Below are 26,710 nucleotides of genomic sequence, written 5' to 3'. Positions count from 1 at the left end.
TTGGGCTGCAAAGGAAGTCGGCTTTGGGGGGATGGGAGGGGCGGCAACCATGTTGTGCAGTACTATTCAGTATAGCATGTTTTTGTAAAGAGGTAAACACATGAATAGGCTATCAAGCATTGCGATTTTAATTGAAATTGCTCAGAGTTAAACTGGGGACATGTTTTCTGGCTTTTTAGACTTTCACCTGATGCACACATATGAAGCATTGGCCGCTAATAACCGCCTATTGCAAGACTTGGTAAAAAGTACATGAATTCAGATATCTTGTATTTAATGCTTTAAGTCAAAATAAATTCTATGAGCTGGATGTGTGTAGAAAATGGGAGTTACCATTGCAGACTTGTTCAGGCAAAACAATTCTTCCACTTTCACCTGTTTTTCAGCCTGACGGAACGGGCATACAGTGCTGCCTGGACGCTGGGTCATTTTAGAGGCTTGCACTTCTTTAATAGTTTTGCTCCCATATTTTTGATTTAGTCAACATTAGTACCTTCTCAAAAGTCATGGATCTTGTCCATATCCTGTATTGTCTTGGCTGGAATTATAGGTCAATAACCAGTTTTTTTTTATTTCCCACTGCATACTGTTTCTGCTAACTTTCTAAGTGTCAGGCAGGCCGTTTTCATTTCCCATTGACTTTGACAGAAACACATACACACATCATACAATCTCTGTTTCTTGATTTTGCTCAATCTGTCTCTCTCTGCTTTCTGATTAAACTTAAAACTCTGGAATGGGCTCCAACCGCAGGCTGAGAGCTGGCAACCTAATCCACTTCCACTCACTCAACTGTAGCAGAGAAATTCCTGTAAGGATTGTTTTTATAATTTGATTCAATTGATCTTTTTTTCTCAAATATAATTTGGCTTTCTCCTATGGAAGATGGAGCTTCTATTCTAAGGGCTGGATTAAGCTTTCAGTGGCAACTGAAAATCCTCGAATGCTCCGGAGAAAACGCTACATTTGAAGTGAAGGCTGAGTTATCGCCACTATACTGTCTGTCCCCATGATGTAGAAAATTCAGATTGTGAATTTGTCTCTTTCTTCAAAAAAAATGTTTATTGGATTTTACAATTTGATATTCAGCAAATAATCTCAAATGATTAATATATCTTCGTCCGAGGAACATAGACAGCCTAAAATACTGCAGTAATTCTAACTGCTTTGTTCGGGTCAGACCCAAAGGTTTCTTAATGCTGATAGAGAAATGTAAAGAGTAGATCGGATTTGGGCTCAAGAGTATGGGCCTTGCTTCAAGTTCAATGAATGGAATACTCCAACACAAACGTGGCCGATATCCTGTCAGACATAATACAAGTGCATTATATCATGTGGCACTTCTCGGTGGATGGAATAGCCACTATGTTTTGACATGCTAAACGTACTATGCACTTCTCCAGCTGCTAAACGTACTATGCACTTCTCCAGCTGCTAAACGTACTATGCACTTTAAAAACAAGATGTTGTTAACATCTTGTATTTTATTATGCTAATTTGCACACATATGTTTCTCGGACTAATTGCTGCTACTGTATAATATTCACTGTTGGAATGGCATAGCACTTGCACTTTGTTCCACTTATCATCATTCTCTGTGAATAGCTAGTCTAGGTGCTGCTAATTGCATATTGCACTTTAGGAAGGATGCTGTTGAATTTTCCTCTTGAATTGCTAATTTGCACATATACTAATATAGAGACGATACTTAGCACTTTAACTGCATATTTGCACATAACTAAGGTCGTATAACTGTTAATATTACAGTTAAATGCATTTTTCGAATGGCCTAATGATTATGTTCTATAGATGCTGCTAAATGTATATTAAGATACAGAATTATCTGTATAGGGTTTTTCGTTTTAAGCCCTATTTTTCTACATTGTGTTTATGGTAGCTTGCTTTAGTATTGTGTACATTTTTATGTCTGTTGCTATATGGTTGTATTTTCTTTACAAACCGAATAAAGCATCTTTGACTATTGACAGAGTGCACCATCTGCCAAACTCTAAATAAGGGCCTAATTCTAACTAGTAACAGATGGCTAGATCCAATAGCAAGGGGTAAATTGGTGGTAAGAGGGAGAGGCTTCGGGCGTGCCCACATATTCTGCTCATGCACAGAAACCTCTTCCCTGGACTCTGCTCTACTCTTTTTTTGTAAATATTCTTTCATTGCTCTTAGTGTGCAAAAGTGATTTGCCTGTTTGCCCCTTCTTATTCGTGAACCAGAAGAACAGATCTTTTTAGGCTGGTTGTGATTTAGGTGCAGGTTACCGCTGTTTTCAATCTACCACAAGGTCTAGTGGAGTATCTGTCCAAGATCTACAACACAAATTACCAGACCTGCTGGATAAAAGACCCTACAATACAGGCAATATTTAAACTTGCCACAAATTCCCTTATGGTTGTCTGTGGAAACTGTAGGGATGTAGCTTCTTAACAACACATTGCCTTGATTTCTTCTATGATTAGCAGATAAAATGTTCATTGACCATTGCTTCCGTATCGTTCGTTGGAACCAATTAATCTTCTGTTTCTCCCAGATATTTGATTTTGAACTTACCCAAGAAGAGATGGATACTATTCTGAGCTTCAACAAGGGATGGCGAGTGTGTGCCATGGGCATGTGAGTATCCTTGTTTAATGTTTACTGACCAAAGTTGGAGTTGATGTGTTTCCAGTTATAATAATGGTTTGGATTTGTAGCACTTTATGGCACAAAGCTTTTCACAATTCGTGGTTCTTGTGACGGGCGACAGTGTGGTGAGGTCACAGTGATTCAAACCTATGACTTTCACGTTGCGCGCAGATCATAAATGTGCATTTCACATAGTGACTCTCTTTGCCATATGAATGTTTGGCAGTGTAGTCCGGAACTCTGATGGCGAGTGGGAGATCGGTCCATGCTGTACAATTGATATAAGAGAAGGCTACCTCTTGATCCGATTACGTGTATATGTGAGATAAAAAAATAAGAGATGATGATTACCCTTCTAATTCTGGTTAGATATTTTTTAGTCAATGAGAATTTATTGCATTAACTTTTTTCTGAAACTTCATAAAAGATAATGCACTTTTGTTTTATCCTTTAAACTTTCTGGCAAACTAGTCAACGGGTCAAGGTATTGATACAGGACAGCAGTTTTAAAGCTTGACTTATCCATTTTTCCTCATCTAAGTCCCCTTTCTTTACCAATGCCTTTAGAGCTATAGGTAAGGAGGGACCTCTAGCATCTTGGAGGGAATCTAACAGTTCCTATATACACGAAAGGCAATAGATGCTCTCCTTCTAGCTTCCGCCCCATCTAGTTACTCAACGTTACAGGTAAAATATTTAGAAGGGTTAGTTTAGCAAAATTGGCAGAGTGGGCGGAAGAAAAATCCTTTTTTTGTGTTTTTTTTGTTGCAGAAACTCAATACGGGTTCCATCCAATACTGGGTACTAGCTAGCAAGCTCTTAATTTGTCTCTGCTCTTAGGTTAATAAATCAAGGCCAGTAGAGGGGCCATACACATGGAGTTTATGGACCTCTCTTGTGCCTTTGACTTAGCAGAGAGACCTAGTCTTATACTCTTGAAGCTGTTACAATAGTCTCACCATCCTTGCTGATGCCTTACCTGAACCATATCCATTGAGCAGCTAGAGTAATGGGTTATGATCTGTATATAGTGTAAAATGTGTGCCCCAGAGAACTTTAATTTTTCCATTGCCCAAGAACATGCTAGTGCCTCTCTCTCTTTAGTGCTATATACTTTTTCAGATTGTAATCAAAGGCGAGAAGCATATGCAGTAGTATATTCATTACCCTGGACATTTTGAGACAAGACAGTGCCCGACCCTCTTCACTTGCATCAACCATTAAAATCCATTTACATCCTGACTTGTATGGCAGAAGAGCTTGAGCTTAAATTTTCAGCTTTTTGATGGATTTAAGAGCTTGAGCTGCAGAGTGATCCCAAAATAATATTCCCCTTCTTCAAAAGCTTGTGTAGCGGTTGTAAAACAAATTCATTCCTTGAATGAAGCGTGAATAATCGCTCATTCCAAGGAATGATTTCAACTCTGTCTTTGGGAGGAGGTACCTCTCAGATTGCCCTTGCCAGGGAAAATTTTGGTATGATACCATTTATAGAAATATAGTAATCTACTTCTTGTACTAAAAAAACAACACTTATCAAATTTCAAAGCGTTGCCATATTTCTTGAAAACGTCAAACTCTAAATAAACCATTATTATGCACCTCAATCATCTTCAAACTGATTCTCTCAACCATTGCTTTATATTGCGTCCCTGAGACAGTTTTACTGTTATTAACAGTGTTCAATGTAAGGACTACCTTAGAGAGATCATGTGAAACATATTAGACAGACGAATCCGCATCAATTGTATGTACCTGAACATTGCTCCTGCTCCTTGTGACCCTCAAGGGTGGGTGAGTAGTTGCGTTTTACGAAAGCCTAATTGATTGAATAGATTTTCCACAAAACAGCACATCATCTTGATACGGTTGAAGGCCAGATATACCCACTGACATGGTATCCATTCGTTTTTGGAAAACACTCGCTGCAGACGCCAACCCAAATGAAAGCCTTAGAAATTTGTAAGCCCCAAATGGGGTCTCAAAGGTGGTCAGATCTTGCGAGTCTGTAGCGAGGGGTACCTGATGAAATGCTGAGTGTAAATCTAGCAAAGAAATGTATTTCACATCTGACAAATTAGACCACAAAACCTGATTTTTTGGAAGTGGATGACAATCCACCAAAATGTTGCTATTGAGTGTGCCTAATTCAGCACATAGATGAATATTACCATCCATTTTGCTTACAATAACGATGGAGAGCCAACCACTCACAGGAGTCTGTAGGAGTAATCACATCTTCTGACACCAATTTATTCAATAACTCTTGAAGCTCTGTCCTTACTGATAACGTTGCATGTCTGGATTTATGAGAAATCGATATGACGTGTGCCTGTAACTTGATTTTGTGCTCAAAATCAGAGATGGTACCTATCTAGATTAAGAAACGTATGGGTAATCTTTTGTATTACCTTTAATTTCTTCAAAAGAATCCACAACAGTTGCAACACAAATGGGTTGACTACGACTGGAACATCAGAATCCGGAACCAACATGAGACCGAATTTGTCAGTCAAGTCAATGATAAGTTTACCTTTTTTGGCTACATAAACGTTTTGGCATAACTTTCCTTCCCAGGCATTTCAATCGTTCTACGAAAAATCTTGGTCCACATAAGCTTTAGGATTAATATCCACTGGAGGCAATACCTTAGAACCAGCCCAGTGTTGACTATATAAAGTATTGGAAATAATGGTGGGGTGGGGGGTCGCCAGAATATGCCATCATCTGCAAACTGAGTCCACCAAGCATTGCTTCATGTAGCGGCCCATTGACCGATTTACTGTTATCAACAGTGTCCAATGTAAAGACTGTCTTTGAGAGATCATGTGAAACATAGTAAACGGACATTTGCATCATTTGTATGTACTTGTACATTGTTCTTGCTCCTGCAAACTCCCTGAAAATGTTCTACTTTGTCTTGCTCAAGGTAAAAGGTGTAACAAAAATCACAATCTGTAAAATTACTCATATGAAATTTTGAATCACATCTGAAACAAATCCCAGAAGCCTTCTTAGGTAAGGGTTTTCTGCATTTCTCTTTAACAGATAATGCATTTACTGTGTCAGACTCTTGAAGGACATTTACAGAATGAGAAATGAAATCCTTACTATTCTTTTATTTGAGACAGTAGATCTTTCATAACTTTACCTAAATCTATGACCTCTGACAGAGTTGGATCTCTTCAAATTAGAAGACGTTATTGGATTTTCGTTGCACCCAAAATATTTATTTACTGACTACATTTGTATGGCGCAACAGCTACCCTGAGGGTTTCCAGGCGCCTTGATTTAGGATTGCTGATCAGAAGAAACCGTGGACATTATTGGTTGAACAACCATGTTTTGACTCCCTTATGAAATTGGGGATAGCTAGTTTCAAGACTAAGATTGAGTGGAAGTGAATTCCATAGGACCGGCGCCATATGAGTGAAAGAGCGGCCACCCAGGTGTGCCCGTTTGTATCGTGGGACAACAAATTTAGCCTGAGACAGGGATCGAAGGTTCCGGGAAGAGATATATCTCTGTACCAGCTTACATAGATAAGTGGGAGCTTTCTTCTTGTCAATACGGAACATGTAACAAAGTGCATTAAATTTTACTCTGTTCGCTATTTTTAACCAGTGCAATTTTTCAAGTGTTCCGTCATGTTTGTGCGCCCAGTAAGACTGAGGAGCAACCTGGCTGCAGCATTTTGTATGACCTGAAGTCGATTTAAAATGTCTTTGTTTGCTCCGAAGTAAAGAATGTTTCCGTAGTCCAATCTAGAACCTATCAGGGCCTGTACTACTGTTCTCTGTGCCCCTTCCGGGAGTTGCCACAACATTTTCCTCAACCATTTGAGGATTACAAAGCATGTTGAGGCCATTTTGGCCGTTTGTGGTTGCATTGATAGCTTGTCATCCACTATTACCCCAAGGTTGTGAGCAAATGGCACTGCAACCGGGGTCGGACCCATTTCTACTGGCCAATGGGAGGGGCCCCACAAATCCTTATGATTGCCAATACAAATTGATCTCTTAAACTAACTTCTAGAGTGGCGCCAAAATTATAATTAGAAGCTCAATGACGATGAGCAGATAGTCTTCCACGGATTCCTCCAGGTTCTGATTTTCTCTCGAAAAAGTTGAAACGTTCTAAAAGTACACTGGGCTGTTCATTTTTAAGTCTGGCAATATTTTCAACTTATTCATTCCAACCTTCAGGCTGTGGTTACTGTGTAATTTTAAGTCAATTTACGTTGTGAGCCTTCAGTACACAAGTTGTTAAAAAGGAAGGCTTATACGTGGAAATATTTCTACTTCCAAAGCAACTAAATAACTTTCAGACACTTTAAACCACTGTTTCCAGGTTAAAGGTGGTTTTCCAGGAAGTTGTTAAAAAGATTGTAAATGGACCCCTCCTGAAGAAACCCTCCGCTAACCCCAACAAACTCAAAAACTACTGCGCCATCTCGGTACTCACTTTACCCACAAAACTTTGGGGAGAGCCATCAACCCCCAGCTTATGGACTACCTTGAAGAAAACTACCTGCTTGACCCATCCCTCCTCCCAGTCTGGCATCCAACCACAGGACTGAGACCACCCTTATCACAGCGGCGGAAGACCTCAGACGCCTCCTCGACCTAGGTGGAACAGCTGCTCTCATCCTTCTCTGCAGCCTTCGACACAGTTTCCCACAACACCCTCGTGACCAGACTCGACCACATTGGAATCCAAGGCAAATCACTCGGCTGAATCTCCCCCTTCCTCTCTACCGAACACAGAGGATCCATATACCACTCTTCTCCTCCGCACCCAAAGACAACATCTGGGGCTTCCCCCAAGCTTCTCCATCAGCCCCACCCTCTTCAACAACAACTTGACCCCGCTTGCAGATATTGACCTCACCCTCAGACTCAACATCATCTTTTACGCCAACGACACTCAGGTGGTCTTTTTCCTCACCGACAACGCCAACCCCACCAGAGCTAACTTCCAAGGCACCATAACCGGCATCACCACATGGATGAAGACCAACTGCTTTAAACTTAACTCTGACAGAGGTCCTCCTCTATGGAAACCAGCCTTCCCCTAGGGACGACACATGGTGAGCCACCGCTGTTGGCCCCTCAGCCACCTCTATTGACCACTCGCGCAACCTCGGAATCATCCTGGACTGCCAACTGACCATGAAGCACCGAATCATTCGCTCCCCGTCCAGGAAAGATGCCTCTTCAAACTCCTTACACATGCCTACAAAGCCCTCCACAAATCTGGACCAGCATAAATCAACATTCATCCGATGTTTACCAACCGACCAGGGAACTCCGCTCCTCCACCCTCGTCCTAGCTCACATCTGTCAAAGCCGCTGCAGAGGTCACTCCTACCTCGCAGCCAAATCCTGGAAAGACCTCCCCCACCCCCATCCCCATCCACACCTCCCAATCATTTGAAGACTTCAGGAAGAAGCTTAACTCGTTCATCAGCTGGCATGGTGTCCGATCCAGGCTCACAAACCACAAAGCTTGGAGAACCCCGGGGTGGCAAGTCGCACTTCACAAGATCCAATGATTGATAGTAGTATCAGAAGGTTTTGGATTAGTCCGAGAGTGGACATAGTTCATCCAATACCTCTTTAGTTACCTATTAACATCGGCCTCTAAATCTGCTGTGCCCCTTTTTAAAACAATTGTGCTCAGAGCTACTAGTTAGCCTACAAATTTTCGTAGCTCTAATCGGTATAAACAGCTGTTCATCGTCACTTTGTGTGTTTTTTTTAAAGGTTTTTTTTGGTATCACATCCTCCAAGTGTGACGGGTACGCCCAGGCGTGGGTCTTGTGCTCCCAATGCCATTGGTCTCATGCTATGCCTAGGGCTACTTGAATTATGCAGCAAGAGAGACAAATTATGCAGCACGAAAAGGCAAATTATTCGGCGTAATGTGAGAATATTACTTTATCATTTTGACATTTTTAGATTTGTAAAACTGTCTTAATATAGATTGCACCTCCATAAGCACCCGTCTAATTCCCAAATACAGCAATAAGCAACAGAAAGGTGACCAGTCAACCTTTGCAAAGGGCCTTCCATTGTGCGGCAACACGTGTTGCTATATTGTGTTCGATTCATTTGAGCTAGAAACAATATGTTTTGGTAAAATCTTCAAATTATGCAGCAGATTATTCATTGTGCGGCAAATCCATAATTATGCTAAAAATGCTGCAACCACACAATCTCATTCCAGTGGCCCTGTCCATACTTTACTAACGAGACCCAGGTAGGTTGAAACTGGTGTAGGTTTTCTTGTGGTCCCCTCTCGAGGGGACTAGGTGTCGCAGATTGGGATGGATATAATGTCAGTGTTACTGCTGCCTCTTTATGTGTATTATCTTCGTAAAAACATCTGTTTTAGCTGCCATTTCTTAAGTGTGAGTAGTTTGAAAATGTATGATGATGACATTTTTGGCGCCCTATTTGTCCTTCATTTCTGATTTTGTGTGGTTTGGCCCAGTGTGTTGAGGATGTGGCAGAATGGTCAATTATCTCATCCTAAAGCTTGTGCCTGGCTGTTCATTCAGCTCCAAACACCAAGCGGGTGATTCCTATCCCTTCTAGAAAGTGGGTGGGTGGATGCAGATTGGCGGTTTTCCTTTATCTCCCTGTGTTTCTGTCTCTTACTGCCAGCATTCCTGGATACCATGGTCTGCTTCACTCTGGCACCTCTCATTCACCCTTGGACCTTGCTGTTTTCCTATGGATTCCAGAATCCTTCATAGCCTTTTGTCGCCCCTCATTAAGCGATGTCGGTCCACGCTTGGCTGGCCTCCCACCACCATCAGCAGGCTTTGGAATCATCCTCCTGAAAGGATGCTCCTATCATACACTCTTGTCAGTAAAAGCAGGGGTGCTTTAATAAGAGTATCTGCAGTCACAAGCACCCTTACTCGGTTCTGATCAGGGGACAGAGGCTCTGATACTTGCTGCATGTTTATACTTAGAGTGCCAGAGAGAAAGAAACCAGCATTGCAGGACTTCCGGCCTCAACCAGTCCTCACTGACCCTCCTGAATATGCTGCCCCTTCAGTCTGCAGCCTGTCTTCTGTGTCAGCTCCTAATATTGATTTCCCCCTTTCCTTCACATACCTAGAATTCACTACCACCCTGCGCTCTTGAGTGAACCACCTTCAGGAGTGAGCTGCCTCTTTTCCACTAACCTTTTGCAACCCCGCACTATTGCACCATTTGGCCTCCTACCCAAGTACTAGATTTTGGGTGGGCTTTCAAGAAGTAGACGAATTTTACTACTGCCTGTGAACCCCACTGTTCAGACAATGCTGCTGAAGTACTGCTCTAGTTTAACTTGGAAGGGTCTCATTCATTTACTTTCATAGTTGCTCTCTTCTCAGTTATTCTTTTCTTTTTCTCTCGCAGGTGCAAAAATCACAAGGACTACCCGTTCACTGCAGAGTTTTAACAGTTCGAATGAAGACCTAGCCAGTATTCAGAATATTTTCACTGCAAGAACTTTAACAACCTTTCAGGAACGTTGATCTGCCAAAAAAAGTGGACTGGTGAAACTGAACCTTCTTTCATCAGTGCTCTGTCAATTGAGCTGTAAACCAATAGAACCGACCCAGAATCATTGTAGTAGGATTCATGTTTGTGTTCATAGAGATTGAAGTATCACAAAGACTACCGCCTAGTGACCTTTTCCTTGTGCCTTACACCATGTGAATGAATCAGACCATCAAAAGTATTTCTCAAGAAGTGAAAAATCATAGAATGGGAGGAATGAAGATAAAAACCAGCACTCCTCTCATCTAAAGTAAATGTGATAGAATTAAAATTGGTAATCATGTGATGGGAGGATGAATGAGTTAAACAACCACTCCTTGCGTTTAAAGTACGTATGATCGAAATAAAAATGTTTACTGCCCTTGTAAAGTAAGTGTCAAATCAAAAAGGTGTGATATTCTTGGATGTAACATGAATTTAACATCAACCTTAGTGTTTTGACACAGAAACCAGAGAGTACCAAGTGTTAAAAAATGTAATTGCAGTAGTAATTTACATGGCATGCACAAATCTGTTACTATGGCTAACGGCAGACTCACAAGCATAAAATACGCAAACACTTATTCACTTGTACTTTTTCATTCACTCACTCCCTCTTTCCTCCTCACACACTCTAACTCACACTTTTTTATTCACACTCACTGTAAAATACACACTCTCACTCTAGTTCTGACTCATCTTGAACACACTCACTCTTTCACACTATTGACTCTCAATCACAATTCCTGATGTACAGGCACTCTGCTTTAATAAATAAGATTCAATAGGCCTCTCGGACCTGGTGCAACTGCACCTCCTTCCTATGCCCTGACTTACTCCAATACCCTCTTGGTCACTCTTAACTGACTTGCATGCCTTCACTCACTCCATCGCACTCGATTTTCACTTAGGCGTACTAATGCACTCACAAAATACACACTCCACTAAATTGCATGCAGTCTCATTCACTCTGTCACTCGCAAACTCACTCAGATGTGCACAGAGAAACCTTTTTTTTGTTTTAGTTCCCTTGCTTTCTTTCCTGGCAATTTAGAAGCTCCATTGCAGGAGCATAGCAGGAACGCGACGCAGAGAATGAGAAACAGCAGGCTGTGTTTTCCAACAAGGAGCCACACAGTGCATCAGGACAAGGTTTGAAAAGGAGATGACCCCTACTGAGCTATCTCTTAACTGCTTGACAGGACTGGACGCTCAGAAGAGGCTGGGACAGAGCTGGGGATCCTGTACCTGCTGTTCTGTGTTTCTCCTTTCTTGCCTCTGGTATGCACGAAGGTGCTCCTTGATAGCACTGTTTTAGCAGATATACTGTGCTGCATGATGCATGTACAGTATGTCTGCAAAATCGTTTTGCTTATGCATTTGTGCCCCTCACATTCACAATCCAGACCTCCTTCTGCAATCTGCTGTTATTATACAACACTGTAGATGGATTGTGCCTCAATCCCCCTCTCCATTCCCCCATCCCCACCACCTTTCCTTCTGTCCTGAAGAAAAGATCAAGATTACTGACCAGCGCAATGACAGTTTTCATGAAAACACAAAAGTTGTGATTTCATGAACACTGCTCTGTTAAATGACCAGCATTTGTGGGCAGAGGCAAAGGGCGGTAAGTGATGCCTCCAGAAGGCAGGGCTGCACTGCACTGTGAAACCCACTGATGCATAAAGCAAAAGCATACATCACTCAGGATGATGTCTGAGTAAAGAGAATCAAAAACTTGCAGAAATTCAGTTAGCAGTGAAAACTTTCCTGTTGTATATTAAAATCCAAGTTGCATTTTTGTAATGTCGGATTGTAATTTAAATGTGCCTGAGAGGTAGTGAATGTAGCATTAAGATTGCTTGTGTTCATGTTGTGAGATGTATGAATACTGTTGTTTGCCTGGGCACTCCATGTATTTAGGAAAGTGTGGGGCATATTATCAAGAGTGGCGTTAAACTTATTGCCGCTTTATCGGCAGGAAACTGCAGCTAAAGTGGCGAAAAGGGGCTTGATAATATGCCCTAGAGAATTCCCATAGAAGTCCAGGTTAGATGTCTAACCTGGGTTCCGATAGCAATTCTATAGAGCATATTATCAAGCCCATTATCGCTGATTTAGCAGCAGTTTCCTGCTGATAAAGCGGTGATGATTTTATCGCCCCGTCTTGATAACATGGCCCTAAATTCTTTCCCTGTTGGCTTTGTATGCTAGGTGGCACTGATTCTGTTTCAGAGAATTATGTAGATCTCAGTTTGTTTAATTGTTCGTAAAGTGGTCTCCCTTAGGTCAAAGACTGCTTTTTCATGTATGAGGTTTTTGCAGTTCTGAATAAAACTTGGCATACAGCAGACCCTTTTGTATGTGTTGTTAATTCAAAACATATTTTGTATGATCTCCCTTTTCATTTGCAATATGGCAGAAAAATGTCTGATGCAACATGCGTAATAAACGTTTGCAATATACATTCAATTTACTTTGTTGTCCTCCACTCCTTATTTGCCAACAGGGTGAGAAGTGACTTAGTCGGTGGGGCAGAACAAGCTTCTAAAAAAAGTATGCATCCATTTGGAAATAATGTTGGAACATTGCAAGTACTCCTTCTTGTACAGGAGTGCCACCATTTAACTGAGAATTGCCAACTACCACACCCAATTCTGGGTTTAATTTTTTTCGCAGCAGGATATTGGAATTGGCATCTCCGTCGCATCTTTTTATTCAGCTATACCATTTTATTATTTTTTGTTTCAGTTGCTTTAGTTTACATGCAACATTCTTCCTCTGCCACAGATGCTGTTTACTTGTGATGGTTACTTACATCTGCAGATTCCTTGCCTTTTGAATTCCGTCCCAGGCACCCGACTAGATCCAGAAGCTTTTAGTTGTTTTGCTCCTGTGCGACAGTGGGTGGCACCATCAGACTCTATGTTGGCGTCTTCTGCTGTCGGAAGTGACAGTGCAGCACAATACGTAGGTATTCTCCTTGAGCGCTGATGTCTGTTTCTTTTTTCTTGGGCCCTTTGATGCTGATCTGGCGCTCTGACCCTGAACGTTGTCAGTGCTTTACTGGCCTTCAGAATTACATGTTTGTGGCATCTGTAGCTGTAGATACACATGCTGTGCATACTCCTGCCATTTAGTGTTGAGCTCGGACATGTGCAAGTTGTTTTTCTTCCAAGAAGTTTCACATGTATAGTGACTCCACCTATTGCAGGAAATGTGCATGGGCATCGGCTTCATTATTAGATTGTCTGGTTCAGATGTGTCCCTCTGAATTCTTGGTCGATGCTGCGAGGAGCTGTCTCTGGCCCTGTTTGGATCCTTCATACTCATCGGTAGCAACAATCGGCATGGATCCTATTTGGTTAGAAGCATCTTGCATCCTCTCCAGCTGTGTGACGAAACCTTTTACCCCAGATGCGGCCTCGGGCCCTCATTAGTTCTTCCACACCAGACAATGTGCCCATGATGGAAAGCCCTCCATTCTGCTACTGCCCAATGTGTCGAGTGAAATACCCAAGGGCAGACCTCCTTGAGGTTTGCAACCTCTGTCTGTCCCCGAACCAACAGAAGTGCTCCTGCTTGGCGTGCCTCACCTTCTGAAATAAAAAGACTCTGGTATCATCATGCTTGATGCATTCCATTCGCTTCGATGGTGCAACAACAAGCGGAGGATACTGAGAATCTCAAGAGGTTGAGGGTGACCTACAGCCCAGGTCTTCTCACTTGAGATCAGCTCTGGTGCCAAAGCAGATGAGCTGGTGCCTTTCTAGCATTCTGCATTGAATTTAGCCATAGTAATTACTGACATGCCACCTCCTACATCTCGAGACCACTCCAAAGCTGAGCAACGTACTTGATCGGCTCAAACATCCAGCTCACCAGCCTGAAATGAGGAATCCAGTCTGACACTGCCTTAAGGCCATGGTCAGCACCGAACTTCTTCAGACTTGATGCCCTCGCAGCTGTCAGTGCTAAAGATCTCGTTAAAGCCACACCCATTTACTTCAACCAGCTCTTCAATGGCGAAACCAGTAATGGAGTCATGACTTTCAGAGCTGAAAACCGTCTGTGTAGCTGAGACATGACCACACAAGTGAAAGGAGTTGGCTCCTCCTGCTTCCACATACCAGGCAAGATCTTCAAATGGTTGCTCTAGAATACCAGACGTACTGTCACACAAAGACTCATCAAAAGTATACTTGACTACGGCAATGCAGTCTACAGCAGGATCTCTCACATGGCTCCTACACAGATTCCAGGCCATTCAGAACGCCACAGCAAGACTCATACTCATCTCACATGTAGCACTCACAAATCATCACATCTCAGAGCGCTCCACTGGCTCCTGTAACACAAACCCAGTGAATTCACACTCCTCTCACATGCATACAAAACACTGAACAACATTGGACTAGCCTACCTGAACAACCGCATACACTTCAACCAGCCGATCAGGCAACTATGATCATCCACCTGCACCCACAAAAGCAGAAAAAGAGGTTGCTTATTGTCCTACATTTTACCCAAATTCTGGAACAACCTCCCTTAACACATCAGAGCCTCCTCCTTGCTTCTTGAATTCTGCAAGAAGCTGAAGACCTGGCTCTTCAACTAACTCAGTGTGGCCCAGTGCATACTCGCCTGCTCAAAAGCTTTGATATTCTCACCAGGTGGTCAGCGTGCTGCACACCTTCACATAACATCTTTGGTGCCAAAACAGATGTCCAGCGCTTCTGAACAACACAAACAGCTCATCCTTCAGTGTCTGCACAAGGGCTTCGAGCCCAGGCAGCAGAGAATCCTCATCCATCCCCAGACCGGATGGATCCTCTCTCAGCCTTCCCCTAAGGCAAGAGACCGTGTTACTCAAAATTAAATTGACTTCTGAGGAAGTGGTCAATTAACTGTTGGAACTGACGCCTAAGATACCTCTGCACCATGACAAAGGCACCTCTCCAACTCCTCCTTCGCCTTGTCTCCCTCACCTCCTCCTTTGCCTTCTTATCCTAATCCCTCCTTGCCTTACCTCTCCACTACTACCAGTAGACATCTCACCTTATTCACCTTATGGTCCCCTCCCTTCTACTTTGGGAGTCAGAATACAACCCATATGATATGCCTGGGGACCCATGTCCCCCTGATGTGGATGAACTATGATGTCCATTTCTACTGGGGATACTGACCCATACCTCTACCCAGTCAAACCTTTTCCTGCCAAACTATACCACCTCTTACCACAAGGTATTGCAGAAGGCAGCTGCCTTTTACAAGTTGGAGGTGCACAAACAACCATAGGAGGATGACTTCCTCGTGGAAACCTTCTCCTCCACCCAGAGGTCCATGCAATATGTGCAAGCGCTTAAGCCCGTTCTCTTCCAGGGGATCCTCATCAATAGTCTTAAGCACTGAATATTCCCTTCCATGTGCGGGCACCCCGAAAATAATATAAACATTTATGGAAATCATATATATTCGAGGCATATGGGCTGCAGATGATACGTTATGAATAGATTGCCATCTGGTGTTGAGCTCTGATGATTGCACTCGTTTTTCTCTGGGAGAAGTCTTTTGTAGTCACGAGGCTGGTGACTCCTCCCTTGGGTGATAGTGCGCATGGGCATCGGCTCCATCCTTAGATTATTTTTTTCCGCCATCTGGTTCGGATGAGGATCGAAGCGCATCGACTTCGAGAAAAAGTTATATTTCGGCGCGTATTCCCTTTCCAATTCGACGGTATTGTTTATCGAGCGTGAGTTCATTCCCATTTCGACGCGCTTCGGCGTCAACACCGAAGATTTCCAACTCTATGTCGACGGGACCGGGAGGCCTATTTCGACGTAGTCCAGCCCGGAGTCCATGGAAAGGACTCCATTCAAGAAATGTCCAACGTAGGGTGCTAAATTCCCACACAAGGACCTACACGAGGTGTGCAACCTCTGTTTGTCACCTGACCACGAATCCAGGGATTGTGAAGCCTGCGCGGCTTTCTCCTCCAAGTCGACGATTAGAAACAGTCGAGCCCGAAGACACGAGATGTCGAGGATGGAGTCAGATGCAATCACAGAACTGTTCAAGGTCGAACACTCCGAAGAGGAGGAAGATGATGAGGACGGGTCTGGATCAGAAGCGGACGAATCTGGTGTAGAAGAAGTAGACGTTCCTCAAACCGTGAGTGACGACGTCCCTTTGCCAAAAAACTGACCCCGATTGGTGTCGACCCTGCCTTCGAGCCCGGTCAGACAACCGAAAAAAGTTTCCGACGCCCCGCCTTCTTGCTCAGCAACGAAACCGAAACACTCGGTCTCCCACCATGTCGGATCCGATAAAAATCGGACTCGAGCAAACTCTCGGTGCCGAAAACACATAACACCGAGACACAGAAGCAAGAGCACCTATCGGACCCAAAGGCTTCGGTACCGACACAGGAGCAAGAGACAGATCAAAAACAAAAGACATTGTTCATTGATCCACTAACTGGCAAGGTGGGGACAAAACCACCTAAAAAGAGGAAGACTCAACCGTTGGAGGGGAAGCTCCTCCTCCTAAGAAAAGAACAATGGTGACAAATACAACTCCTCCCCTTTCTCCACAGCCTATGGACACACCCTCTTCTCCTCTTCCTCATACTCTGCCAGCTATCCCTCGACCTTTTACACCACGCCCATCTACACCTCAAACAGATGTAGAAAGTGACACAGGGGATGGGGACCTTCCTAGGGATGATAACAATACTATCCCAGAAGACACAGACCCATGGGAAGATTATGATGCAGTGCCAGATAATAATGACCCTGACCTGTATCCCTCAAAATCCTCCCCCCCTGATGATAATTTGGGTTTTGCACAATTGATTAATAGGGCAGCCAAATACCACAAGGTAGATTTACATGCGGAACCTCAGATAGATTTCCTTTTAGAAACACTACCTGCTGCACAAAAATCATCTGAAAGAGACACTTTAGTGATAAATTCCTTACATTAGAATATCCCCAGGCGTCAGACTGGATCCGGAAATTTTTGTGTAGCAGTACCCTTGCGCGTCGGTAGGTGTCGTCTGCGGCTCCGCGTCCGTCGTCGGCGCCGTGGTGACGTCGTCGGAGTACTTAGACGCCACCTCTGCGTGCTGACGTCAGTTCTTTTTTTCCACGCCAGCAAGCGCAGATCTGGAAAAAGCAGTACTTTAGTCACTTTTTGGCTAGTGTTTTTGATCTCTTTTGATCATTTTTCTTGAGTCTTGTGACTCCAGACGGTGCCGATAGGGATGCCAGGTTTCAAGCCTTGTGAGGATTGCGACCGACTGATGTCGGTCACCGACCCTCACCGTCGGTGTCTCCACTGTCTCTGCGTCGACCATAACGACAAGACCTGCCCCGACTGCCAGGCCCTGACTTCGAAAGCTAGGCAGGAGCGGTCCCGCAATCGACTCGAACTCCGGCAGTCGGCCCGCGCCGCGAGAGGTCCCAGTCCCACCGGAGGTCGAGGGACAGGTCGCGGGGTAGGAGCCATCACAGCTCCGAGAGTAGACATCACTCCTCCGGGTCGAAGTTGTCATCGGGTAAGCACAAGAAGTCGAAGAGACGTCATCGTTCTTCCGACTCTTCCCCCCCCCCCCCCCCCCCTTCCCCCCCCCACCCGACGCTCTCGCAACGCGGCCGGGGGTTCGGGTGACACCGCCCACGTGGCTCAGTCAGAGTCGCGGCCTGCTCCACACCCTCTGGTCCTGGGCAGAACGCAACGCCGGGGGAGATCGAGCGCTTCCTCATGGCCATGAGGTCCCTCTCTTCCCCGACTGGCTCCGTGGCGCCTTCGGGCCCAGGGGACCCGTCTGGGGCCCCTAGCGGGTCGGGGTCTTCGGCCTCGACGCCGTCAGGTGCTTCGACGCCGCCGGCGCCTTTAGGCCCGGCGCCGCAGGGCCCCACTGGATCCGCTTCGGGATCCGGGTCGTCGCCGGTTGACCTAACGACCTCACCGGCACCGGTCCCTCAGGTGTCGCCTTCGGCGCCGTCCGCGATGCCTCCCTCCCTCCCTCGCTCCGGTTCCGGCGTCGGAACGGCGCAGCTTTCAACGCCACTTGGGGAGTTTACCTTCTATGAACCGGCCCCATCGTTTGACAACCCTGATTATCAGGGTATGGGTGATGAGGAGTATTGGGAGGGGTCTGAGGACCCTCTGACACGAGAGTGTCAGTCTCAAGAGGACTGGACAGGAGGACTTGGGGATGCCAGTGGTCTGGACACCTCACCAGACAGTGGCTACGGAGGAGGGGGCAACCTACAGTGTGGTGTTGATGAGGGCGGCCAAGGCCTTGGGCCTTGAGCTCCCAGTCGCGGCAAGTGAGGACTAACCTCCTCACTGAGGTCCTTAAACCGCAGTCAAGCTCGGCCGAGCCTCTGCTGCCATTTAATGAGGCCTTGACCGACGTTCTTTTGGGCACTTGGTCCAGGCCCGCTACGGGTTCGCCCGTAGATAGGAACGTGGCCAGACGCCACCGCCCGGCCCCGGGTGACCCATGTTTCCTGTCCACCCACCCCACCCCGAGAGTCTGGTCATCCAGGCTTCGAATTCCCAGACCGCATTCCCGTTGGCTCCGCCGGGCAGGGAATCCAAGAGGTATGAGCAGTACGGCAAAAAGGTATTCTCATCCCTTAGTCTGGGACTGCGGTCTTCCAACACTGCATGCCTCTTGGGCCGCTACACCCACTCTCTGTGGGATACGGTTGCGGAATTGCTGCCAGAGGAGGTACGGGCCAAACTCGGCCAAGCCCTTGTGGAAGGCCGGGATGCAGCAAAATATTCTATCCGGTGGGGGCTGGATACCACCGACTCACTGGGCAGAGCAATGACAACGATGGTGGCGATTCGTTGCCACGCCTGGTTGAGGTCTGCCAACTTTTCGGCCGATGTCCAGAATACCCTAATGGACATGCCGTTTGATGGCTGTCGCCTTTTTGGCGACAAGGCAGACCATGCGCTTCAGCATTATAAGGACTCTAGGGCTATGGCCAAGTCCTTGGGGCTCTCGGCCCGCGCCAGCAAACAGGTGCCTTTCGCTCCTTTCGTGGCCAAGAAAGGGGCGCCCCCACACGTGCTGCCAGCCACGCACCGCAGACTAACATCCAACGCAGTGGCTGCCGTGGAAATCACCGTGGAGGCGGTCGGGGACAACGGCGAGGCCAGTCCACACCTTCCCCCGCAGCATCTGCCTCAAAACCCTCCTAGTCCATGCTTTCAGGCCCATGTGACGCCAGTGGGGGCCAGGGTTCGCCATCACCACTCCCACTGGTGCACTGTCACATCGGACAGGTGGGTGCTGCAAATCGTCCGAAGGAGCTACTCCCTCCCCTTCAAGGCGACCCCTCAAGCCTTGCCACCGCAATACCAGCGCGTATCGGGGGATCATCTTTCGCTTCTGCAGGAGGAAGTTACGGCCCTCTTGGCCAAAGGGGCCATTGAGCACGTTCCTGGGCCAGAAGTGTGGTTGCTACTCCCACTACTTCCTGGTACTTAAGAAGGGCAAAGGGGGCCTACGCCCTATCTTGGACCTACGGAACGTCAACGGCTTCCTCCGGAAGGAGAAGTTCAAAATGCTGACACTGGCTCAGGTCTTAGGTGTCCTGGACCCAGGAAACTGAATGGTAGCGTTGGACTTGCAGGACACTTATTTCCACATCCCCGTCCTGCCGGCCCACCGGCGCTACCTGCGGTTCACGGTAGGCCACGAGCACTTTCAGTTTACCGTGCTCCCCTTCGGCCTTACAAGCGCCCCACCGGTGTTCACGAAAGTGATGGCGGTGGTCGCAGCTCATCTGCGCAGGTTAGGGGTGTCAGTCTTTCCCTACCTCGACGACTGGTTGTTGAAGGCGGGCTCGCCCCAGACAGTCGTCAGCCACCTCTAGACGACGGCAGACCTCCTGTACCAGCTGGGGTTCTCCATCAATGTGCCGAAGTCGCACCTGTGCCCCTCTCAGAAGCTCCTTTTCATCGGAGCGGTTCTCGACTCTGCGCAGTTTCGGGTTTACCCCCCCCCCAACAGCGGGTTCGGGATATACAGGCTCTGATTCTGATCTTTCAGCCTTTATCCAGAGTCTCGGTCAGGTTGACGCTGCGACTTCTGGGGCTGATGGCTTCCTGCATCCTTCTGGTGCATCACGCCCGTTGGCGGATGTGGGCTCTGCAGTGGGACCTGAAGTTTCAGTGGGCCCAGCTTCAGGGCGACCTGTCCGACCATGTCCTGATCTCGGAGGGCACTGCGAGACAGCTGCAGTGGTGGCTCACGGACCGCACTTGGTTCAGCGGCAGATCCCTCGCCCTTCCCCAACCGGAGCACGTAGTTGTGACGGACGCGTCCCTCCAGGGCTGGGGAGACCACATGGGAGAGGTGGAGATCAGAGGCCTCTGGTCTGCGGAGCAGTCCCGGCTCCATAGCAACCTTTTGGAGCTGCGGGCGATTCGTCTAGCACTGAAGGCATTCCTCCCCTCTGTCCGGGGGAGTGTAGTGCAGGTGTTCACGGACAACACCACCGCCATGTGGTCCTGCAACAAACAGGGCGGGGTGGGGTCGTGGAACCTCTGCCAGGAGGCTCTGCGCCTTTGACAGTGGCTGGAACATCAGGGTGTAACCCTGGTGGTTCAACACCTGGCAGGTTCTCTGAACGCCAGGGCGGACGAACTCAGCCGTCGGTGCAGGATGGATCACGAATGGCGTCTGAACTCGGACGTGGCGCAAGGTCTCTTTCTGCAGTGGGGAGAGCCTTGGTTAGATCTATTCGCCACAGAAGAGAACGCGCAATGTCATCAGTTCTGCGAGTTGGAATTTCCAAGGCGGCACTCGCTCGAATACGCTTTTCGTCGCGAGTGGAGTTGCGGTCTGTTGTATGCCTTTCCGCCTATACCACTTCTGCCCAGAGTGCTGAAGATCAAGCGCGACCGGGCCAAGTCATCCTTGTGGCTCCGGACTGGGCACGAAGGTACTGGTATCCCGAGCTACTCAGTATGTCAGTCGATCCCCTGTTCATCTGCCTCTTCAGGAGGACCTTCTGTCGCAGCAGCAGGGGACGGTCCTCCACCCGAACCTGTCCAGTCTCCACCTCAATGCTTGGAGATTGAGCGGTGACAGTTGAGGCCATTTGACTTGCCTCCTGAAGTCTGTAACATCATTCTGGCAGCCAGGCGTCCCTCCACGAAGTCGGTATACGCCTGCAGGTGGAACAGATTTGTGGCATGGTGCACAGCAAAGGCTGTGGATCCTCTCTCTGCCCCTCTTTCTGAGGTTCTTCTCTTCCTTCTTTCTCTTGCCCAGCAGGGCTCTGCTCTGGGCACTATCAAGGGCTATCTTTCTGCCCTTTCAGCCTTCCCAAGGCTGCCTGATCAACCATCTTTGTTCAAGTCCCCTATTGTAAATCGATTCCTGAAAGGTAAACACACACGTTTCCACCTGTTCCCTTTGTGATGCCTCAGTGGGACTTAAACCTGGTTCTTACTTTTCTGATGTGCGCTCCCTTTGAGCCACTTCGCAACTGTCCTATCCGCCTTCTTACTCTGAAGACTGCTTTCCTGGTTGCCATCTCTATCATCTAAACCTCCTTTCCTTTCTGTCCATCCGGACAAGGTTGTGTTGCGGACAAAACCCTCTTTCCTGCCCAAGGTAGTCACAGCCTTCCACATCGGGCAGTCTATCAACTTGCCCACCTTCTTTCCCCCTCCGCACCCCTCAAAGGAGGAAGAGCGGCTCCACCGTCCGGACCCAAAACGTGCGCTTTCATTCTATTTGGATCGCACACGCCAGTTCCGGGTGGATGACTAACTCTTTGTTGGTTACGTGGGCTCTAAGAAAGGACGGGCGGTGCACAAACGGACCATTTCTCGGTGGTTCGTGTTGTGCATCCAAGCGTGCTACTCTTTGGCTAAAGAGGAACCTCCTGTTGGGCTGAGGGCCCATTCCACTCGGGCCCCGGTGACTACTACTGCCCTGGGCCGAGGAGTCCCCTTGTAGGACATATGTCAGGCAGCTACGTGGGCCTCGCTGCACACGTTTGCAAGACACTACTGCCTGGACAGCCAAGTCGGGAGGGATGGCTTCTTTGGCCGTTCTGTCCTCCAGGACTTTCTGGTGTGATTATTGGTTCGCAGACCCACCACCGGGGTTGGTATTGCTGGGGTATCTATTCTAAGGTAAGGAATCTATCACTAACGTGTCTCTTTCAGATGCACAAGTTACTACTTGTGTAACGATATATCTGTAAGAGACATTAGTTAGTGATAGATTCCTTAACGACCCACCCATCCTCCCCGTTCTGCGAGCCGATATCTAGGGTTAAGGTCATCCCCTTTCAGGGCCCTAGTTTCAATGGCACCAGTGTTGGTTTTTAGCATGGCTCTGCATTTCTGGCGCGGAAAAGCTGTGTCTAAGAATTGACGTCAGCACGCGGAGGTAGCGTCTAAGTACTCCGACGATGTCATCACGACGCCGACGACGGACGTGGAGCCGCAGACAACGCCTACCGACGCACAAGGGTACTGCTACGCAAAAATTTCCGGATCCAGTCTGACGCCTGGGGATATTCTAAGGTAAGGAATCTATCACTAACTAATGTCTCTTACAGATATATCGTTACACAAGTAGTAACTTGTGCTTCAGGGACCCTACCAATGCTTAAGGGTCTCCTCACTCACACATATTTAAAGATCCTGTGAGGGCTAGGGTGTTAAACCCAAGAATTGACAAAAAGTATAAGGCAGCCCCAAAAGACCCAAATACCTCTGGACTCGTTAGTCTAAAATGCTCGTAAGAGGGCGAACTCACTAACAGGAGAAGCCCCTCCTCCTGACAAGGAGTCCAAGTTAACAGATGCCTCTGGCAAGAGAGTTCTCAACAAAACAATTGCCAATACTGCCAGTTAATTTGACAAATTTCAAATGCACAATGTTATTAAACAATTGCCGCATAAGCACAACACAAATTGTGACTGACTTTAATCTTTTTATTTTTTGAGAGTTCATAAATATTTTTTATCACATTATATCTAAAAAGTTTGATAATTATACAAAAGTGGGCGGGAGAGAGAATGAATTTGTGCTAATACATAATGTGTGAAAAGGTGTGGACGACAAAACAAACAAGAATAGAACCAGAAACTTCATCCAGTTCATTCACTATCTTTCATTTATACAGTGAAACTGTCAAACACATTCATCTAGCATTCAAGGCAATTTTGGATGAGGGATAAATACAAACAACATAAAACATACTACTACGACAAGAGTGAATAAAGAGAAAGTGTGAAATAGCCTCACCGAGGTTCAATAGAACCTATTCTTATCAATGATGGGGTACTATTTTTATTTTATATCCATTGTAACGACGACACCATGGTCGTCTAAAAGGCCATCAAAACCATTTACCAATCTCAATATTTTTTACAAAACCGTATTATCTCAAGAATGGCCTTAAACACAAAGAGGGTTGACGCGTTTCGAAGCCCCTTAATGGTGGGGGTTCTCCTCAGGACCTCGAGGGTTCAGTCCTGTGAAAGATAAAACAACAATACTTACTATCCCATCTCCTGAATACAACCTTCAACTCTACAACGGACAAGCATAACCAGCGTTATTACCTTGTCTTCTTAGAAACCCTGCAAGACTCGTATTTGAGATATCCAGGTTCAAATGTCACAAGTTCACATGGAGTAAGGAACCCATTGTGTGCTGTTACAATAATAAGACCCTGTAGTCTTTTGTCAAGCTAATGAACATCTAACCGAACTAAAGTCGTTGGAAAAACAAAGGTGGTTACCTTTTCAATTGTCACTGATTCCAAAGTAAGACACGCGCTGAGTCGCCGGTCTTCATTCAAACCGATTCCTGCATGAAACAGAGAGAAGCGTATCGCTGAATGTCCCCGGTTGTAAAGGAAGCGCAATCTAGTCGTGATGTGATTTAATCTCTACGTCGCCTATATGGGTGTCTGTCTCGCGAAGGTACTGCTGGCACTCACGTTGTAAGGGACTGTTGCCGAGATGCATACCTTAGTTGTGGTCTCGGTCTCCTCTTCCTTGTGCGGCGTCTCTCGGTCTGCCGTCGCACTTTCGGATTCTCATTTGCTTGCGCATAATATGTAACGTCATCAGCGCTGTCTTCTGGGGGTTGAAGTCTGTTTACGTTACGAAGCAAACAAATGCGGCTGGAATGTGTGCATGGTTTTATTTAGGTGGGAGGTGTTATTGATTCATGCTTTTCGTCGTATAATGCTACAAATTGTATTTGAGGCAAAGATTATGCTAAAAGTTGACGCAGGGTTGTGGGGTCTCTGAGGTCACTTGGAAGCATGCTGGGAAATGTAGTAAAACAGATTGCCCGTAAGACAGCCTTCACTTTTGTGCTGGGTACATACTTTGGAAAAGTTTTATGATGCATCAAGTCGTAGTAACTTGGCTTGCTCGTTGTTGCAGACGATTACGGGTGTAAAGGGCTCTATGGATTACAGGTGGTACAATTCCGACATCCCATTCAATCCTGTCACTGCAGAATTATATTTCAGAATCAGAGTTGCCTCTCGTAAAGATAATTTCTCCTCCAGGTCACCTCCTCTAGGGTCAGGATCAACCTTGGAGATCACAGTCCATTTGAGATCATTCTCTGTATGCAAATGATCAATCCAGTGTTGCACGAGTGGTGCAGTCAAAATGTTTTTCTTAATCGGCGATTTGTGTTGGTTAATCCGCTGTCTTACCTCTTGACTAGTTTTTCCTTACATAGAGCCTGTGGCAAGATCTATAAACACCAGTATCATGTTAAGAAGACATGCATGGCTCAGGGTCTGCAGGGTTCAAACAGGAGGTACAAACTTCTTTATTGAACCAGCCTTTTGATGGGAAAACACTCTTCGGCTCAAGCACAGATGAGGCGTTGGAGAAAATGAAAAAGGACACAAACGGCTAAGTCAATGGGAGCATTGCAAAAGCCATCTCAGAGAGGTTCCTTTCGTATGTCCACCTATAGAGGCAGATCAAAGAATACAGGCACAAGCCAGCAATCAACCTCTTTTACACCAACATCACCTAAAGATAATTCTAGAGGCAGTTACAGAGGTAACAACAACAAGGATAGAGGTCGCGGAAACAACAACAACCGCAACTCTCCTACCCCAAAACAGTGACTTCATACAGCTCCCCCCAGACCATGCAACACCGGTTGGGGGACGCCTATCACAGTTCATACCTGTCTGGGAAAACACATCAGACAGGTGGGTGAGACAAATTATCCAACATGGTTATTGCCTAGAACTCACTGCTACCCCACCAAACATCCCCCCCCAGACAGCGTCCAATGAGGCAAGATCATGTGACATTATTAAAACAGGAAATACTATCACTGCTACAAAAGCATGCGATAGAGGAGGTTCCACAACATCAACAAGGAACAGGAGTATACTCTCTATACTTTCTAATTCCCAAAAAAGACGGATCTCTAAGGCCTATACTAGACCGCAGACCTCTCAATGCATACATAAATTCGGAACATTTCCACATGATCACACTCCAACAGGTACTTCCTTTACTGAAGAAAGGGGACTTTTTCTACACTGGATCTAAAAGACGCCTACTTTCATATCCGAATTCACAAAGCTCACAGAAAATACCTCAGGTTTGTAATAGAAGGACGACATTATCAGTTCAAGGTCCTTCTGTTTGGAGTCACAACAGCACCAAGGGTGTTCACAAAATGCCTAGCAGTGGTTGCAGCACACCTAAAAAGACCGCAAATACATGTCTTCCCTTACTTGGACGACTGGCTAATAAAGGCCATGTCACAAGAGGAATGTCTTCAAAAGACAATTCAACTGTTGCACCAGCTAGGGTTTACGGTGAACTACACAAAATCCCACCTGCACCCAAACAAGGTTCAACAATATCTAGGGGCTACTATAAATACAGAAAAAGCCATAGTATACCCCGAATGCAGTCAGGATTCAGACAATGCTCACCCTAATTCAAAGATTTCAACCGCAACACTCATTAACAGCTCGAGTGTTCATGCAGTTATTAGGGATGATGTCCTCTTGCATACTGTTAATCCCATATGCCAGACTACAAATGTGTCTGCTTCAAGAATGTCTAGCAACACAGTGGAATCAGGCTCAAGGTCAGATTACAGATCTGGTGTTTGTAGACGACTGCACGCTTCGCTCTCTGAAGTGGTGGAATACAACAAACATTTCCAAAGGGCCGTCGTTCCTAGAACCAATTCCACAAGTGGTACTAACAGCGGATTCATCGCTCACCGGATGGGGAGCTCATATGGAGAGATAAACAGTACAAGGGATATGGAGTGTACTGCACAAACGACTGCACATAAACCATCTAGAACTACTAGCAGTGTTTCTAGCATTAAAAGCTTTTCAAATGCATATTCTCAACAAAGCAGTCCTGGTCAGAACAGACAACATGACAGCGATGTATTATATTCAAAAACACGGGGGACACACTATCCAGACTAGCGCAGGAAATTTGGAGATGGGCCATTCCTCAAAA

At 46.1% G+C, this 26,710-nt stretch overlaps 1 protein-coding gene across 2 annotated transcripts in view; it reads left to right on the top strand.

The window, feature by feature from the left end:
- Positions 1-12,529, top strand: part of LOC147734735 (aldo-keto reductase family 1 member B1-like) — a 231,354-nt gene extending 218,825 nt beyond the window's left edge. For both annotated transcript variants that reach the window (XM_086953023.1, XM_086953022.1), the window contains exons 9-10: positions 2,546-2,628; positions 10,056-12,529. In XM_086953023.1, coding sequence (XP_086809149.1) covers positions 2,546-2,628; positions 10,056-10,098 — 126 coding nt within the window. In that variant the 3' untranslated portion in view covers positions 10,099-12,529. The remainder of the gene's footprint in view (positions 1-2,545; positions 2,629-10,055) is intronic.
- The last annotated feature ends 14,181 nt before the right edge of the window (positions 12,530-26,710 follow it).

Source organism: Lissotriton vulgaris, chromosome 1_2 (assembly GCF_964263255.1).
Source record: "Lissotriton vulgaris chromosome 1_2, aLisVul1.2, whole genome shotgun sequence".
In the NCBI taxonomy this organism is placed as follows: Eukaryota; Metazoa; Chordata; class Amphibia; order Caudata; family Salamandridae; genus Lissotriton; species Lissotriton vulgaris.
The sequence above is the reverse complement of the archived record's forward strand: the minus strand, read 5'-3'. Positions and strand labels throughout refer to the sequence as shown.